Source organism: Tinamus guttatus, unplaced genomic scaffold, assembly GCF_059628265.1.
Source record: "Tinamus guttatus ecotype Peru unplaced genomic scaffold, ASM5962826v1 Tinamus_guttatus_pri_ptg000503l, whole genome shotgun sequence".
Taxonomy (NCBI): domain Eukaryota; kingdom Metazoa; phylum Chordata; class Aves; order Tinamiformes; family Tinamidae; genus Tinamus; species Tinamus guttatus.
The window spans coordinates 4,545,972-4,562,074 of NW_028289037.1; the positions used below are offsets into that span (position 1 = coordinate 4,545,972).

Genomic DNA, 16,103 nt, shown 5'->3' on the forward strand with positions numbered 1-16,103 from the left:
TCCTTCCCTAAGAAGCAGAGCATCTATTCTATAAACAACTGTACATAGTCCAGTACATGATATAAATTAAAACAAATTCATCTAAGGCAGGACAAATTTGCACAAATTATGTTAACTTGAATCAAAAGATAATGCTTACTTCACGTGCCAAAGTTTACATTAAAATTTCACCCTGAAATATATTAAGCTCAGACAAGGCATAAGAATCTTTATGCTCAACATAAGCAATGTTATAAATATTGAGGAGAAAAAAAAATCAGAAAATATTGCTGAAGTGAACAAATATACTTTCACAAGCAGAAAGCTCCTTTGCATTTTCTTAAAGTTCTCCTGCAGCAGCAGCTCATCTTTTTGTTATTGGTAAATGAATCCCTCAATATCTACTCTAAATTCAGATTTCTGCATTATTGTTTTTAAATTCTCAGTAAGATATACTCCAAAAGATTAGTTGAAATACTTAGAAAAAAGCAAGCAATGTCTGTTTCCTAATAACCCAATACACAATCATCCAATAACAAATATGAAGAAAAGATTAACATGCAAAATATTCAAAGAATTCTGAAAAAAAGATAGTATTTCTTAAGGATTCCATACACACCTAAAGTTCTGTGTTGTGAACAAGGTGGAAAGAAGACACTCGCACTTAAATCTTGAAGCATCCCGTCCCGATGAAACCAGAGAAACTAATTTCTGCCATCAGAAAAGTACTCCACCAGAACACCAAATAATTATATGTGCTGCTCTAAAGGAAACAGCAAGCCCAGTTCTGGCTGTATGTAGTCTCTCGAGGTACAATAATATAAACCTGATCAATTGCAATTAAAATCTGAACAGAGGCTTAGAACTTGAAGTCTTGGTGCATTAGTTCTTGCCAAAAGCAGATGTGATTGTGAGCTGGAAGCAATTTCTCCTGGTAATTTGTGATGACACTGGGTAGAGCAGCCCCAGAGTCCCCAAAGACAAACTCATCAGAGGCTCTAATGTATGCATGACACATGAGGTGGCTCTTTTAGAGCTCAATTAATTGGGCTGAACATTAAGACAGCAAGTTCAGGACTTTTTTTTTTTTTTTCCCCTCTCCTCCAGAGTTGTTTCTCCTCGTTTTACAAGCAGTTTTCCACCCCTTACCTTCTGCAAGCCATGTCTCCTGTAGTTGGCTCAGATCTTGAAAGAGTTCTGCAAAAAGATGAAAACATGGATAAAAGATTGCCACCTTTATTCCCTCTCTAAGGTTAAAACATGCTCAAAAGGTATTTTTCCTGTCGAACAATTTCTTTAAATTATATTTTGGCAGCCAAATGCACAGACAAAACTAGACCCTTCCAGATTGCAGTTATTTTTTTCTACTTCAGTTTGTACAAAAAGGGCATAATTTAATCAACTCTTGAAATAAAAACTTAATTCTTAACCAAGTTCCGCAGCATAAAATACTTATTCATCAACATAAGTTTATAATATTTCTCATACAGGTGAACTATTTCTTATACAATATAGGCCCCCTCCTGTATTATCTGCTAAAGAAAAAAAACTCTCTCAGACTTCAGTGGGAGTTTTGCCTGAGCAAAAACTGTATACTCTTTATTAGTAGGGTCATAACTATCATATCAAGATTTTGAAGCAAAGACTGCAGGTGCTGCAGCAGCAAACAGAAACAGCAGATCGTATGTACTTCCCCTCATGTTTTAGCGTGCACCACAAGAGAATCACCACTAGTTTCTCTACACTGCGCTCACTGCAATTCTTTAAAGTGAAACCACTTTCTCCCTGGACTGAATTTCACAGCAGCATTTCTGCAATTCACTGAAATCAACTGCACAGAATGGGTGTAAACCGGAGGAGAGTCTGGCTCATTTGTAAAGCTCAGAAACTCAGTTATGAAAAATTTTGTTTACGGACAACTAAGACTAAGTAGGATGTTTGAACACACGAACGGTTTATTTTTAATTTACTACCTTTTGAGAGAGATCTCCTCTTTTATGAATGCTGATAGATAACTATTTACATACACTTAAATGACAGAAACTATTCATTTATCTGTTGGACTGGTACCTCATATTTGTGTTGGGAAATCATTTACCTGAAGAAACAGAGAGTTGCTTTCTTGCAAACTATATTAGGATACAAACTTTTCCAGGCAAATTTGCAGGAATTTTTAAAAGTATATCAACATATCTTCAACCTACTCTGCTAAAATTTATGTACATTCTAGACTCTTATACAGAGCTTATAGTAGGAAAGTAAGTATATACTGACCCTGTAACCTAAAGAAGCATTGAAGTTACTGCAAAACTATAGTTTACAAGCCTGAATCATGTAAGTAGTTACTGATGGGACCAGCTTACAAACCTTTGGCCCTTCAAAACTCCTTCCACTCTAGACATGCGTAAGCCCCTTCCTGAGGATTTTTATCCTCACCAATGTTACAGCAATAGAAACAGGCTATCAGAACCCTGGAGCTTGGCTACAAGTTCTGCTGCAAAACTGTAGTGAAAAATAAGAGTGGAAACACTAGCATTCTCACCTCTGCTACAATCTGTGCACCTATACCAGTGGTGGGGGGGGGGGGGGGGAAAGCTAAAAGTCCAGAGGAACAGGGTAAGTTCTCCTGAATCTTTTAAGGCCTGAAGGTGAGAAAGCCAGATGCATCCCACGACTGCAAATCTCTGCCTCAGTGCATGGCATCTATGTGCCAACATGGGCATCAATGGCTAAAATGCAACAAGATAATTCGAGGAAGAAATAGCAACTTCAGCCTTTGCCACTATGTTTTGCAACTGTAAATGCAATTCTCTTGTCTTGTTTATTCTAATTGATCTAGATAAATATATTTCCTAAATAAATAAATAAAGAGCTCTCAGAAAGCTTCTCTGCATTAGTGAGTAAAAAAGGAGGCGGAGGGGGTCACGGGGAGGGGAAGAAACAAACCCTCACCTTCTGAATCATGAGCCAGGTCTCTGTTAATGAATTTTCTTTTCCTGACATTTGTCGGTCTCTCATTACAGTTTCTCCCACGCGGATTCTATAAACAGGAAAGATCAGTTACTTTAGAAATCTGATTTTTCTAAATAAAAAAAAACAAGAATATTCAAAGCCTGCACAGATTCTTTACATCTTCCAACGGAGAAATGATCATCTTACAACCTCTATTCTTAATCACTACATACAGTTTCTAGCAAAAGATTTTGCTGAGCACCTAACACTCACCATGAGAGTCCTGTATTTAAATGCAACGCATTTCTATCAGTCTATGCAGCCATCTATTTGCACAGCTACGTGTGTGATGTGCTCAAACAGCCACACAACTCCAACCATGTATTTTTAGCATCTAAAGTACACAAACCTACACAATAGCACATAAATCCCCTCTGCATAAGCTAAGCAGGAGAACCCAAATATGAGGGGATAATAACAGACTGTTTTGTTTCCCAGTGTTACTTGTAAAATTGTCTGCAAAATCCCGAAAGCAAAAGGCAGAGGGAGGGGGGGAGAGGAAAAGAGAGAGAAGGGGGGTGGGGGGGGAAAGAAAAGCGAAAAAGATGTTAACATTTGCCTCAACTTCAGTCTTCCGAGTGTTGCAGGCAGCAAACGCAGCCAGAAACTTTGAATGCAGCTGCTGCTCCTGCCCTTCTCTTCCACTAATCGTGTGCATGATTTTTTAATCATTCCCAAACTGTCTTTAAGAGAACAGGATGCTTTTTCTGAAACAACTCAGAAAATAAGCCCATCTTGCAGGCAAAGCTGCTAGACGTGGAGTTGCCCCTCCAGCGGTAACAAAGCGGATAGTCTGTCTGCAAAACTCCCCCAGAAAAAGAAGTCGGAGTCAAGTTTATAAACACCAACTTTGAACTGATCACTCACATTGGTGACCATGTAAGGCACTTGCTGGTCATAAAATCCATCCATGCTGCAGCTCTTCCGCAAGTCTTAGCTCGGTGTTTTATTTACTGGGCATTTGATCTGGAGATTTCCTCGCGCTCTGGACTCCAATCAGCCTGGAGGGGAAATACAAGATGGCTTTTAGATTAAAAAAAAAAAAATCATGAATGAACTGCTTGCATTTGCATAGCTAATTAACCTCAAAGAGTCCCATTCATAAAAAACAACCCTCCCTTCTGTGCCTTCACCTGGGTTACAAGCTTCTGCCGGGGAAACACGGCGCAAAGGAGGCACTTCGAGGCGGCGGTGGCCGGGAGCGCGGCGAGAGGCGGCGTTTTTATTTACGCTCCCGCGGGCGATCCGCGCGGACGTGCGCGCAGCGCGTAATGGCGCACGCCGGAGCTCGCCTTGCACCTAACGGAGCGGCGGAGAGCGAGCCGGGCACGGGAACACACGCGCACACGCACACAGCGATGCACACACCGCGCGCGCACACGCGGAGCTCCCTTCTCCCAAAGGCCCAGGTTTTTTGTTTGGCTTTTTTTTTTTTTTGGCTTTTTTTTTTTTTTTTTTTTTTTTCCAACGCGCGACCACGCAATCATCCGGAGCGGCGGGCAAAAGTTGCAGGGAAGAACCCACCTGAAGGCAAGGCCGCGCGAGGCGATATTCGGCTGAAAAAAAAAATCCCGTCTAAATTTAATAAAAAACATTAATTATATTCCTCCCACCCCCCCCTCCCGCAAGCACTTCCCCCTTGGAAGCGGCGAGCGCCACTGACAGAGCTCAACGCGCCGCTTTCTCCTCTCCTCCTCCTCCTCCTCCTCCGGGGGCCCCCGGGCCGCGCCGGCGGATCCCCGGCGCCCATTGGCTCCCCGCGCCCCCCGCCGCATCGCGGAGCCGCCGCCGCGCGCGCGCCCGCGCAGCCCGCGCAGCCCGGGGCGGGGGGCGCCATACACACGTACACACACACATACATTTATTTATCCCCCCGCAACAAATAAATAAATAAATAACCCCAAAGTTTCGCCTCCCCGGCCCGGCCGGAGGGGAGCTCCCCGGCTCCGGCGCTGCGCGCGGTTCGGCGCTGCCACCGAACTTGGCGGGAGCGGCAGGGCGGAGGTGAGCGGGGCGAGATGCGCGCCCGCCTCCGCGCGCCTTCCCCGCGGCCTCCGCTCGGCGCTTGGCGACATCCACTTTACATATATACACACACATATGTATATATATATTAGCAAAGTCATAGAAAGCAATTTTTATGTGAAGTGTGTTGCCACAATTTCTAGGTTTTGTGGCCAAAAACAAAAGTGTGGATTTGGCAGGATCCAGGCTCTGTATCTGTTTTTCTTTTCTTTTCTTTTCTTTTCTTTTCTTTTCTTTTCTTTTCTTTTCTTTTCTTTTCTTTTCTTTTCTTTTCTTTTCTTTTCTTTTCTTTTCTTTTCTTTTCTTTTCTTTTCTTTTCTCTTTTGGTGCAGTAGTGCCAGAATGTGTCAAGCTCAGAGTTTCTGAGGACTTCTCAAAGAAAGTGAGCTCCTTTTGCCTGGATCTACTGGCTAGTGGAGGGCTGTGACCGAAACTAAGTGCTGAAAAAGCACCAGAGCTGACTGGCGGATTTCATACAGCATCACTACGTGTTCTCTCTTGGGCACTGAACTCCAGGCATCACTGGAATCAGGGGATAAATTCAGGTATTTGCAACACTGATTTGCTGTGAGAAGCAAAGTTTCATATTTTTAAGATCTGATGCGTTCAACAGTTATCAGGCAGAGTCCCAAGTTACCAAGTCCAACTTGTTTTTTTTCTTTATAGCCAAGGGTGTGAAGGCAAAGAAAGGTGGTTACTTCTACATAAACTTCCAGCACTGCTATTAGCAATACCCAGATTGCCTCCTCGCTAAGCTTTGGGTTTGAAAATTACAGCCCCATCTGTGATAGGATAAATAAAACTCTACCAAATGTGCCAGGTATAAGTATGATTCCTCGGATAAAATTATTTTTCTTCCCTTTTTTTTACCCCTAGCAGTTGTTGAGCTGGGGGTTCCCAAGGGCTACAACTGGGTGCATCTCAAGGGAGCTCCCCTTGAGGTGCCAAAGTTGATTGATTGGCTGCCTTGAGGTGGTGACCGTCTCTCATCGGTCCCTCTGCCCCGTCCTGGGTTCGGCCCTTCCAAACACACTGAGGAGGAAAGGAAGAGCAAGGCTCTTATGAATCCCTCTTTGCCCTCCTCTTTATCCACTGAGCTGAGTGGTACTAGGGGAAACTTACTAAGGGGGAGATACTTGCTGGGGGGGAAAAAAAAATGTTATCTAGTCTCCGTATGCAGAAGTGCACCCTTGCACCATCACTAGCCATACATGTGTCATCCGTCAAGCAGGTGTGGCCACCATCACTGCTTTGCAGTTTTGCATTTTTGTCAAAAATTCTTGCAATGCTGCCCAGGTGTCTGGAGAAAGGAGAGTTTTCATATTTCAAATACTATTTTTGGAAACAGATACTTTTATTTTAGGTTTTTTGACAATCCTTTCAGAAAACTAAAGAATTGCTATAAAATCACATTTTTTTTGAATTGAATGGAACTGTTTTGACCAAACAGGCATGTACAATTACACTATGAAGCCTCACTGAAAATTATATATCATTTCCATTACATAATGACAATATATACTTCACACTCTTATCTGAAAGAGAACAATGAAATATATATTTTTTGCTTGATTTGAGACACTATAGAGCTACAAATCATTGCTCTAACATAAAAAATAAAAATAGATCGTGTCAGGCAGGGCAAAGAGAAGATTTGATAAACACAGGTTTCTCCTGGAAAATGTGAGAGGAATTTAACCACATTATCAAATAAAGAAATAAACCACCGTAATCCACAATAATAAAATCAAAATTCATATATAAAAAAAAAAAGAATATGAACTGTCTTGTGAACAAGACAGACCATTACACTCAAAAATGTTTTATACTGAAAAAAATAACCGTTTTGGACACCTTTATAAAGTTATACTTACACCAAAGAAAATCCTCCAGAGAAAGAATAGTCACAATTGATAGGATAGTCACAACTGAAATATAACAGCCAATAAATTCTGTTTTTCTGAGATTATTTATCCTGGCCCTTCCTTTTAGGCATTTCTCCAGATCATGCAACGTTCTGATGGAATTAGAACAAAAAAAGGGGCCATCAATCCAAACAACTGTTAAGCAGCAACTCCTGTAACAGTCTATAGCAAGTTCAGTAAAGTAATAACTTAGTATCTGGCTGTTTGCAGTCATGAAAACCATGAAAACCTAATGACACTCCTCTCTAAAAAGTCAACCCTTGACCACATTTTTAACTTACTGATGTCAGATCTTTCAGCATAGTAACAGTGTTTATTTTATCATGATGGTACTGGCAGACAACAAAGCAACACACATAGTAGCAAAAAGAATAAAAAATAAAGAAAACAAAATGAACTTTGAAAATATTTGCCTGCAGCGTAGATTTTCATAAAGCCTTTGATTCAAATGCAGCATCTAGGACTGAACCTTAAATTAGGAAAAAGCAAAGTACTAGTAGGAAGAAAGCACACGATGATTATAAGCATATGCAAAACTATCAGATGGGGGATTAAAAGTAACATGCAAACAAGTATCTTCAAAGAGATATGGAAAGACAGTAAATAAGTAATGTCAGTTTGACTGTTTTTAACATATGGATTAATAACAATTTGCAGACACCAGTGACACTGCAATTAAGAAATAGCAATGCACAAATTTAGAAGCCTCCCTAAGTAACTGAGTTAAAATATATGTTTACTTGATAACAAATCCTTTTCTATAGAAAGGTGAAAAATAAATTCAGTTTAATTATATTTTCAATGTTTACAATTAACTAGAACTTAAAACTTAAGGCTGACTGTACAAGCTTTAGAAAGGAGAAGGCCTGGCAGCTTTAGCAGTTCCTGCTTTGGCCCAGTCTGTTGAAGTAACCTCAGTCGTTTTCTAGCTTTGCTACTACAGACGTATAATAGCATGGACAGTGCCTTTCATCTCACAGTTTCTTCTGCCAATGGCATAAGATAATATTACTTTATTCCTTTGAGAAGCAGTCTTGAAACTAATAGAAAACGTATTTTTATTGAGTGTCTTGATGCTGTCTGTACCTTGCCCATGTAGCCTTAAATTAACTACCATTAAATCAGTGGAAGGAAAAATCATGCTACATATATATGGTCATCTCAAAAACAGTTGGTACAAAACTTAACAGTCAACTAGACCTCTTAAGAAACACTCAGGAAAGAGCACGTGGCTTCGCATAATGTCCCAGCCAAAGCAGTAAGCAGTCCTCTGCCACGAAATACCAAAGAACAAGTTAAACGACAGTTTGATCAATTCATATAAATCATTACAGTCCAGGCTCAAGAACTCTCATTTCCTGACCAATTGAGCAAATCCAAATAAAATAAACAAGATATGAAACCAAGACCTATTATAGCAGTATATGAGTCACTGGAAGAGTAAACCAAGGAAAAATATGAAATATGAAATCTTAGAGGGTCAGGGAAGCTCCTGGCTTGCTGTCCTCCATATTCATGAAATGGTCAGCCGTGATGAAGTGATAATGAAGTAGCCTAGAAGTCACTTGGATATCAGGCCAGTCAAAGAATTTGTGCACAACCCCTAATCTCACAGATGGCTTTAATTTGCATGTCTTCCCCTATGAATATCAAGACATAATCATGCAAACACTTCAGAATCCTTCACATATTTTGTGTGAGGTTTCTGCCCAGCTATAGTTCATAGAAGCTGCTGAAGCCCTCTAATCTCCTGATGCAGCTATAGTCTAAGACAAACAGGAAGAAGGATGGAGAGGAGATATGGTTATAGATCATGTTTGCTGGATTTTCCAGCAAATCTGTTATTTAAAAGTTGTTTCCGTACACGACACATCAAATGACCTTGCTCGTCATTTCATCCTTCTTGACAGCCTGAAATCCAGAATGTATAAAGATGATATCAAGTCCCCTCCCAGAATTAGAGACTCTCACTCAGGGTCTCTATGGGATATGTTCAAAGCTTGAGCAAAGATATTAACACAGCAGAGGTCTACAGAAAGAAGCAATGCTATTTATTAAACTGGTGCATACAGTGGCAAAAAGCACATAAGCTATTACTATTACTACGCAATGGCTGTGTTATACTACAGCATATTATTAGCACTGTCCATGCCTACAGTAGAAACATGTTAACTATTTGTGACTTTCTCTCCTCTGTATATCTGGCTGGGGACATACGGAGCTACACATATGCACGTCAAATCATAAACACTTATAACCATTAAGACCTACCTTTCTTTTTCCACATGCCTGTTCTTAAACCCAGATGTTTGAGCTAACATCTGTTATTCGAAGAGAAATAATAGTAGATTCAAAGAAAGAGGACAAAATCTAAGCCGAAACCCGAAGTGCATTGAATAGAAAGGCACTGTAAAGCAGGTATAGATTATTTATACAAACAGAAGAAAAAAATAGTGTTTCTTAACACTTTTCTTAATAGGAAATGGAACCTGCCTTAATATTAGAAAAGACCAATAAATAAATAAGATAAACAGTGATGTTAGTTGAAGACCACGGTTGTTGCAGCAAGGGACAAACCCTGGCCCAACCTATGGTTAATTCCAAAACTAGTTTTCTGGAAAGAGGGCAAGAGCGCAGCTATCTGTGTCTGGATGAGGAATTCATTTTTTATGTCTACTTACAGTAAGGATCATGTGTTTTTATGGAGTGGCTAATGTGGGAGGAAAGGGCAATGTTAACTTCTGCAAGGATGATCCAATCATATGCAATCATATGTAGTATGTTCTGTGTGTTATAGTGCCTGTGACTGCCAACCATGCAGGAAGGCTCTGCTGTGCTTGTGAAGCAGTGAAGGAAGATGTCCGTATCTGCTCCAGAGAGCTGAAGTGCTTGTCATTCATCAAACAGAAATGAAAACATGTCCTCCCTGCTCTCTCCAGAAAGTAGCTGTCTTGGAGAAAGAGATAACAAAACAGAAAACATACCTTGCTACTGCCTAACTGTGCCAAACAGAGGCATTTGATAGCTTATTAATGAAACATGGTTTCGAGGAAGCATTTGAGAGAAGACAGCACTTCGACATTCCAGGGCTTTCCATTGGAACTTTTGCCATAAAAAGCAGGAAGAAAGAAGAAAACTCAGAGCAACACAGTCTTTTGTCATTGCTTGTGTGCCTATTTTACCTATTAGACAGTTAAATATATCAGACAGCAGAAAATATCACTGTTATGATAAAGTATGAAGAGCCAAGGACAAAGTGATTCTATTAAAGATGGTAGAGGAGAAAGAAAGACGGGGGGAAGAAGAAGATGGTAATACAGATAAGGACCTTGTCCTTGATAGCACCGCGTGGTGTGCGCACACAGAGCTGCCAAGAGGGAGAAGTGAAGTTCAAAGAGTATGAAAATTGCAGTCATGAGTAACTTGGAGAAGCTAATATTTTCTTGAAAGCAAGTTTCAGATTGAGGACTAAACAACTTTATTTTAGTCATGTGGTAAGTAAATTCCTTGCTGGGAAGAAGTTCAAGCTGGGAAGAAATTGCCTAAAGATGAAGTCTAAAATTATGTGTACAGGCAAGAGTAGGATGTACAGAAAATACAGGCAAGAGCCTCCCAGAATGAATTGTGGAGGACCTCACTGAAATAAGAAATGGCACAGAGGATATACCAACACAATAACATCTGAGCCCTCAGAATTATAAAATGTAGCAGGCACAGAACATTTAGAAGCAGGAAGTGTTCTTTTCATTTTGAGGATTTAAGTGCTTAAAAACTTTCATTACACCTCTCAAAAAATCCTAGCAAGATATAGAAGCATAATTAATCCTGTTTGTCAAAAAAAAAAGCAAAATCAGGTGCTTGTGAGCATATCAAGGATCAGTAAAAGGGACATATGTTGCATGCTGGGAGGATTTCAGTAATATTCAAGGATTTCATTGCTTCCCTGACCCAGCTGTATTGGGTCACCAAACTTAGCTGTGATTTTAGCGGATTCCTCAACATAGAGTGCACAAGGTTACCATCATTTCGAACTTTGCAATTCATTATTTTTCAGTATTCAAAAAAGAGGGGAGAAGGGAAGGATATGAAACTTTATGTACTTACCTTAGAAATTTCATTTTTTAACTATTAAGTTTTAATAAGGCATTCTTTTCTTTAAATTACTGGTTCATATTGGATTTTATTTTATCTTAAAGTTTTTTTTTTCTGTCTCTATTAAAGAATAAATTCTATTTTAAGTCCCTTGCATTCAAACAAACAAAAAACCTGGAAATGGAGCAGAGGCAGGATGTGGAATTGGATCCCCAGTACATGAGACAAGTGCTAAATAGGGCAATTATGGTCAAGCCCTACAGGCTACTGCTGCTATTACAGGCAAAAAGCCTTTTCTACATAACAAATTCCTCATAAGTCATTCTGCTCCAACTATTTAGTTACACATATTATTCTAGCTATTCATTTTTATCATAAAAAGTATAACTGGTATTCTGATATGGTAGTAAAGCAGAGTTGGAAGTCAGAGTCTGCATAATCTCCTACTTTGTATAAAAAGAGAAGAGGCAGAGATTTTACCAGATTTTCCACTGATCTTATTTACTCTTTACTGCAGTTTTTTTTTTTTTTTCCTCTCTCTGTATTTCTAAGCTTGGCATGGCATTAAGTTGTGTGCTACCTACTTTACATACACATTTGGAACTACCAAAGACCAACACAATTGTGAAGTTGTTTGTGAGTGGTTTCAGAGTGTCTGCAGAAAAAAAAAATGCACTATTGTGAAAAAGATCCACAGAGGCAGCTGCTCCTAAAATGTCATGCATAGACACAGCAAGGATTGCATAAAGTTTCCACTACTTTTTAAAATGAGTGTTAAAATTAAAAAAAAAAAAAATCAGTTCAACAAATGCCAGTCAGTCTGAATGGAAATTTTCAGTTTGGCAGAATTTCAGAAGTGGAATGGTAGAACAGAGGCAGAAGGATTTGACATTTATTTGCTTGTATTTCGAAATCACATCTTGGTTGTGAAAGAGGGAGAGAGAAGAAATAAACATCTCTAAGAAAAACAGCAATAAAAAAGTACGGTTTATGTTTGATAGGACTCAGATTATATAATTATATTATGTTTTTCCTCTCATGATCTTTTTTATTTTATTAACCTAAAATTTAAAATATAGCAATCACATTTGGCTTTTGAACACAATAGTCCTCATTGGCATTCATTTTTTCAATTTTGTTTTGGGTTCATCTTTATTTATTGTAATTTTAGTTTCAAGTGCTAAGTTTAGCTCTCTTTCAATGTTAATTGCTATGTTTATTTTTCTTTTTAATTTTAGAGGCCTGCAGTACAGTTTGAACTAGAGATTAATTAAATTCCTGGTAAATGACATTCTAACAGGAAATGTTGGAATCCCATTGTGAACTGGGCCAGGCATATTAAAAAAATAATAAAAAGCCCCCTTTCTAGTTCAGTTAGAGCAGGAACAGAAGTTCAGGCTGGCATAAAAGTCATCAGATTGTAGACTTGCCTCAGGAAAACTACAAGAGCACAAGACTTCTTATATCTAAGGTTAAAGTCTCTGAAATCTGGTGCTTTATTCGGCATGTTTCTGATTCAAACTCTGTTGACTCTTTCTATTATCATCACTATGCTTTAGCTGATGGCCTAAGGAAGAAAGCTGGCTTGATATTCACATCTTACATAGTAAAGCTTAGACTGACTAAGCATGCGTCCCTGAGTCTTTCTGGTTTGTTTTGGTTTGGTTTGTTTTCTCACAGAGAAGATACAAAAGAAAATTTACCTGAACTACGTAACTCGCTTGCTTGCTTTTCTGAAAGTGTCAATTTATCAACTTTGCTTACTAAATTACATATTGTAAATATAACTAATGGCAAAATTACTACAGATTGTTTGAGCTCAGATATCAAGACACAATGTCAGAGAAAATCCTTCTAAGGAGGACTTTCACTCTAAGTTTGTGGGATGAATTTTTTGCACCACTCTCTAGAGTGGATCCTTTTTTTCTTTTTTATGTATTTATGTGTGTATCTTGGTATAGGGTATCTAAAGGCCCTATTAATTTCAGAAACTAAAAGTTTCAGGATGAAACTCATGGCATGAACCTCACCGAGCAGAGGATACTAGAGGACCATGAGAGGGTCTGCTTTGTAAAAATGTAAACTAAGTATATAGTCATTTGGATAGAGGATGTTGCCTGGATTTTCTTTTTCAATGATGGTTTTTCACTCAGTTTAACTCCTTGACTGAAACTTTTATTCTTTCACAAAGAAAAGAATTAAAGTTGAATTTCAAAAAAGGCACTTAGAAGTAAAATCATGACTTTAGAAGGTCATCTCAGGACCCTAATATTTCATCTTGAGCTTAAATATAGGACAAAGAATCTTTTCCCTTCCCTTTCTTTTACTAACAGAAACCAAGAAGTTACCAGTTTGTCAAGGCATTTGCCTTCCAACCTTTCTGTCATTAGGACTGTGCATATACAATCTGAGTCCTGGTACATCATTTACCACCACCCCAAGTTCACTGTGTGCATTTCCAACACTGATACAACCCCAGTATGCATAGAAGAATTCAAAAGCTCCCCATGGGATGGTTTTCAGGCATGGTGAATGATCATTATGCTGCTGACCACTATGGAGATCACAGAATCATAGAATCACAGAATGGTTAAGGTTGGAAGGGACCTCTAGAGACAATCTAGTCCGACCCCCCTGCTCCAGCAGGGACACCTAGAGCATTGCAGGCTTCTCTAAGGGATGGGATCTTTGTCCCCTGGTAGAAAGGTGTGGAACGTAGCAAACTGGTGGTTTGCTGAAGAGCAAAAGGAAGCAAGAAAAGTGTGAGAAAAAAGCACCATGGGGAGCTGAGGAATCAACATGACTTGCTTTTCTTACTTTTTATTCAAGAAAATATTTGGAAGTTTACCAAAAAAGTAGAGAACTTCCCAGATATTTAGAAATTTTTATTAATTAAGATCAATTTTTACAAGATTTATTTTGTGGCATTTGGTTGTTTTGCTTTAGATATCACTATGAAACATAGAGAAGATTTGTATTCTGCTTAAGTATAGCTTTTTACTTCTATGATAAATGGCCAAATGAGTGCTTAGTTTCTTTCTCTGGGCACCTGTTACACTGGAACTGTTTTGAAGCCATTATTAATTGCCTGCTGGCCATCTACGTGGCCCCGATTTTACCTATTGCTGAATAAATTCAGCAGATTTCTCAATGGTTAGCGTGTTATTTAGAGAGATCATGCGTCACCATCCCTGTTGTCTTAATAGTTTAAATGCGGCTGTTTGGCACCTTTAATGCAGAATTCTCTAATCTCTGGGTTTTGGGACAGCTCCTTAGCAGGAGCTTAAAACACATTGGAGACCTTGGCTCATACATATTAATTCTATTATTGCTTTAGTGCAGTTTTATTAGTTCTATTCACTCTCTATATCACTGTGTATTGTGTAAGGTAGAGAACTGAGTGAGATTAAAGCTACTCCACCCATAGGCTCTGAATATGGTCATATCTCTTCTCTATAATAACGATTCATCTGCTATGAAGTTCTCACAGTTATTCTCATAGCTTTAAAATCATTTCACAGCAATTAGTCATATGCCTTTTCCTTTATCAGCAGTCACAAAACTGTACACTTCCTGCAGGCTGTTGAATGTTTGAGAGCAAGTAAGTAAACCAATGGAAAATATTGGATGGATGATTGAAGCCCACTTTTAAATGTGATACATTGGTAAATCCATACATCAGACATTTGTTTTTTTGGCCATCCTTTTCTTTCCTAGTTCTATTGGTAGAATCATTTTGCTATAGTTGTTCTGAGTAAAATTTTTAGATAAGGCTTTTTTTTTTTTCAGTTCAGAAGTCCAATTTCAAGCTTACCAAAACATATGCTAATTTGTTTGATAATTTCTTCTCATAAAAAATCTTCAAGTCTGAACATATTTGACATTTTTAAAATACCATTTTCTTTTAGAAATTTCCTTAACATTTTTTAAAAATATTTGAAAATAGTAGAAAAGGAATATTTCCAATTTCTCTAAATTACATTTTCTGAGTTTATAGATGGCTAAAAAAAAATTGTTGATCTGAAACAAATTTTCTTTTGAAGTTTTTGGAACCGCCAGAAGAACAAAAACTCAGTTATTCACAGTTTTAATCCCAAATGACCAGCAGTCACAAAGAGCAATGCTGACCCCATTTCCAGTTTACAGTACAGAAATCAAGGATAACCAAACCTTTTATGCTATAACTGTTTTAACTTTGCTCCTTACTAGGAAAGGACCACTGTAGACTGCACTGATTTCTTCAGAGCTGAAGAAAAGATCTGATTTCAGCTCGCAAATGACTGCAGCCAATGCTTGTAAAATTCCTGAAGGAATTTTAGAAAAACGTTATGGTACAAGGGATGTGAATGCACCATTTTCCAACTAACGGGGCCTTCTGGTGGCTTTTGATTCTCTAGAGACCTACTGACAGTACAGACATACTTTCTGCCTATACTAGCTTAGGCGCCTCAATAATCTTTCTATGCCATTTTGCTACAAGAGCACAATAAATCAAAAATATTAGAGATAATTTGTTATAACTTCCAAATGTTTCTCATTTATTTTGTAGCTCTTTTTAGCAACCGTTATTTTACTGCATATGAGGCAGTCAGTAAATGGAGCTGCCTTGGCTGTGCAGCCTATGGAATTCCACGTGCTTCCTCAGAAAGCCTTTATCAGAGCTGAAATTCAGAGTTTAATTCCAAAAGCTCAAGTGTCTCCCTGCACAGAATTAGAAGAGACCATATACTTCTGGCATTTACTTCAAAACAACAACAACAACTAAAACACATCCTCTTGTAGAGCACTGAGTGCTTTGGGAAATGCTGGAATGACAGCTCAAAGAAGTATCTGCATTGTGAATTTAAAAAATAGCGGCTTTATATTAGGTTTAAGGCAGAGAAATGTGTGCCATCTGACAACCATCCCGTGGCTTTCCCAAGGGGAATACTTCTAGAGGCAAGAGTGCAGTTGAGTCTTGATGAGCGTTTAGACTTAAGTTTCTGAGCAGAGACTGTCAACAAGGAAAAGTATTCCTGCCAATTGTAGTGGTGGTTTTGCAAGACCACTAAATACAATCTCTTTTTTCTG

At 38.7% G+C, this 16,103-nt stretch overlaps 1 protein-coding gene across 1 annotated transcript in view; it reads right to left on the reverse strand.

Moving 5' to 3' along the window:
- ETV1 (ETS variant transcription factor 1) overlaps positions 1-4,309 on the reverse strand; it is a 62,671-nt gene extending 58,362 nt beyond the window's left edge. Inside the window, exons 1-4 of the mRNA XM_010216900.2 lie at positions 4,125-4,309; positions 3,859-3,992; positions 2,932-3,019; positions 1,129-1,176 (exon numbers count right to left, since the gene is read on the reverse strand). Coding sequence (XP_010215202.1) covers positions 1,129-1,176; positions 2,932-3,019; positions 3,859-3,903 — 181 coding nt within the window. The 5' untranslated portion in view covers positions 3,904-3,992; positions 4,125-4,309. The remainder of the gene's footprint in view (positions 1-1,128; positions 1,177-2,931; positions 3,020-3,858; positions 3,993-4,124) is intronic.
- Between the last annotated feature and the right edge of the window lie 11,794 nt (positions 4,310-16,103).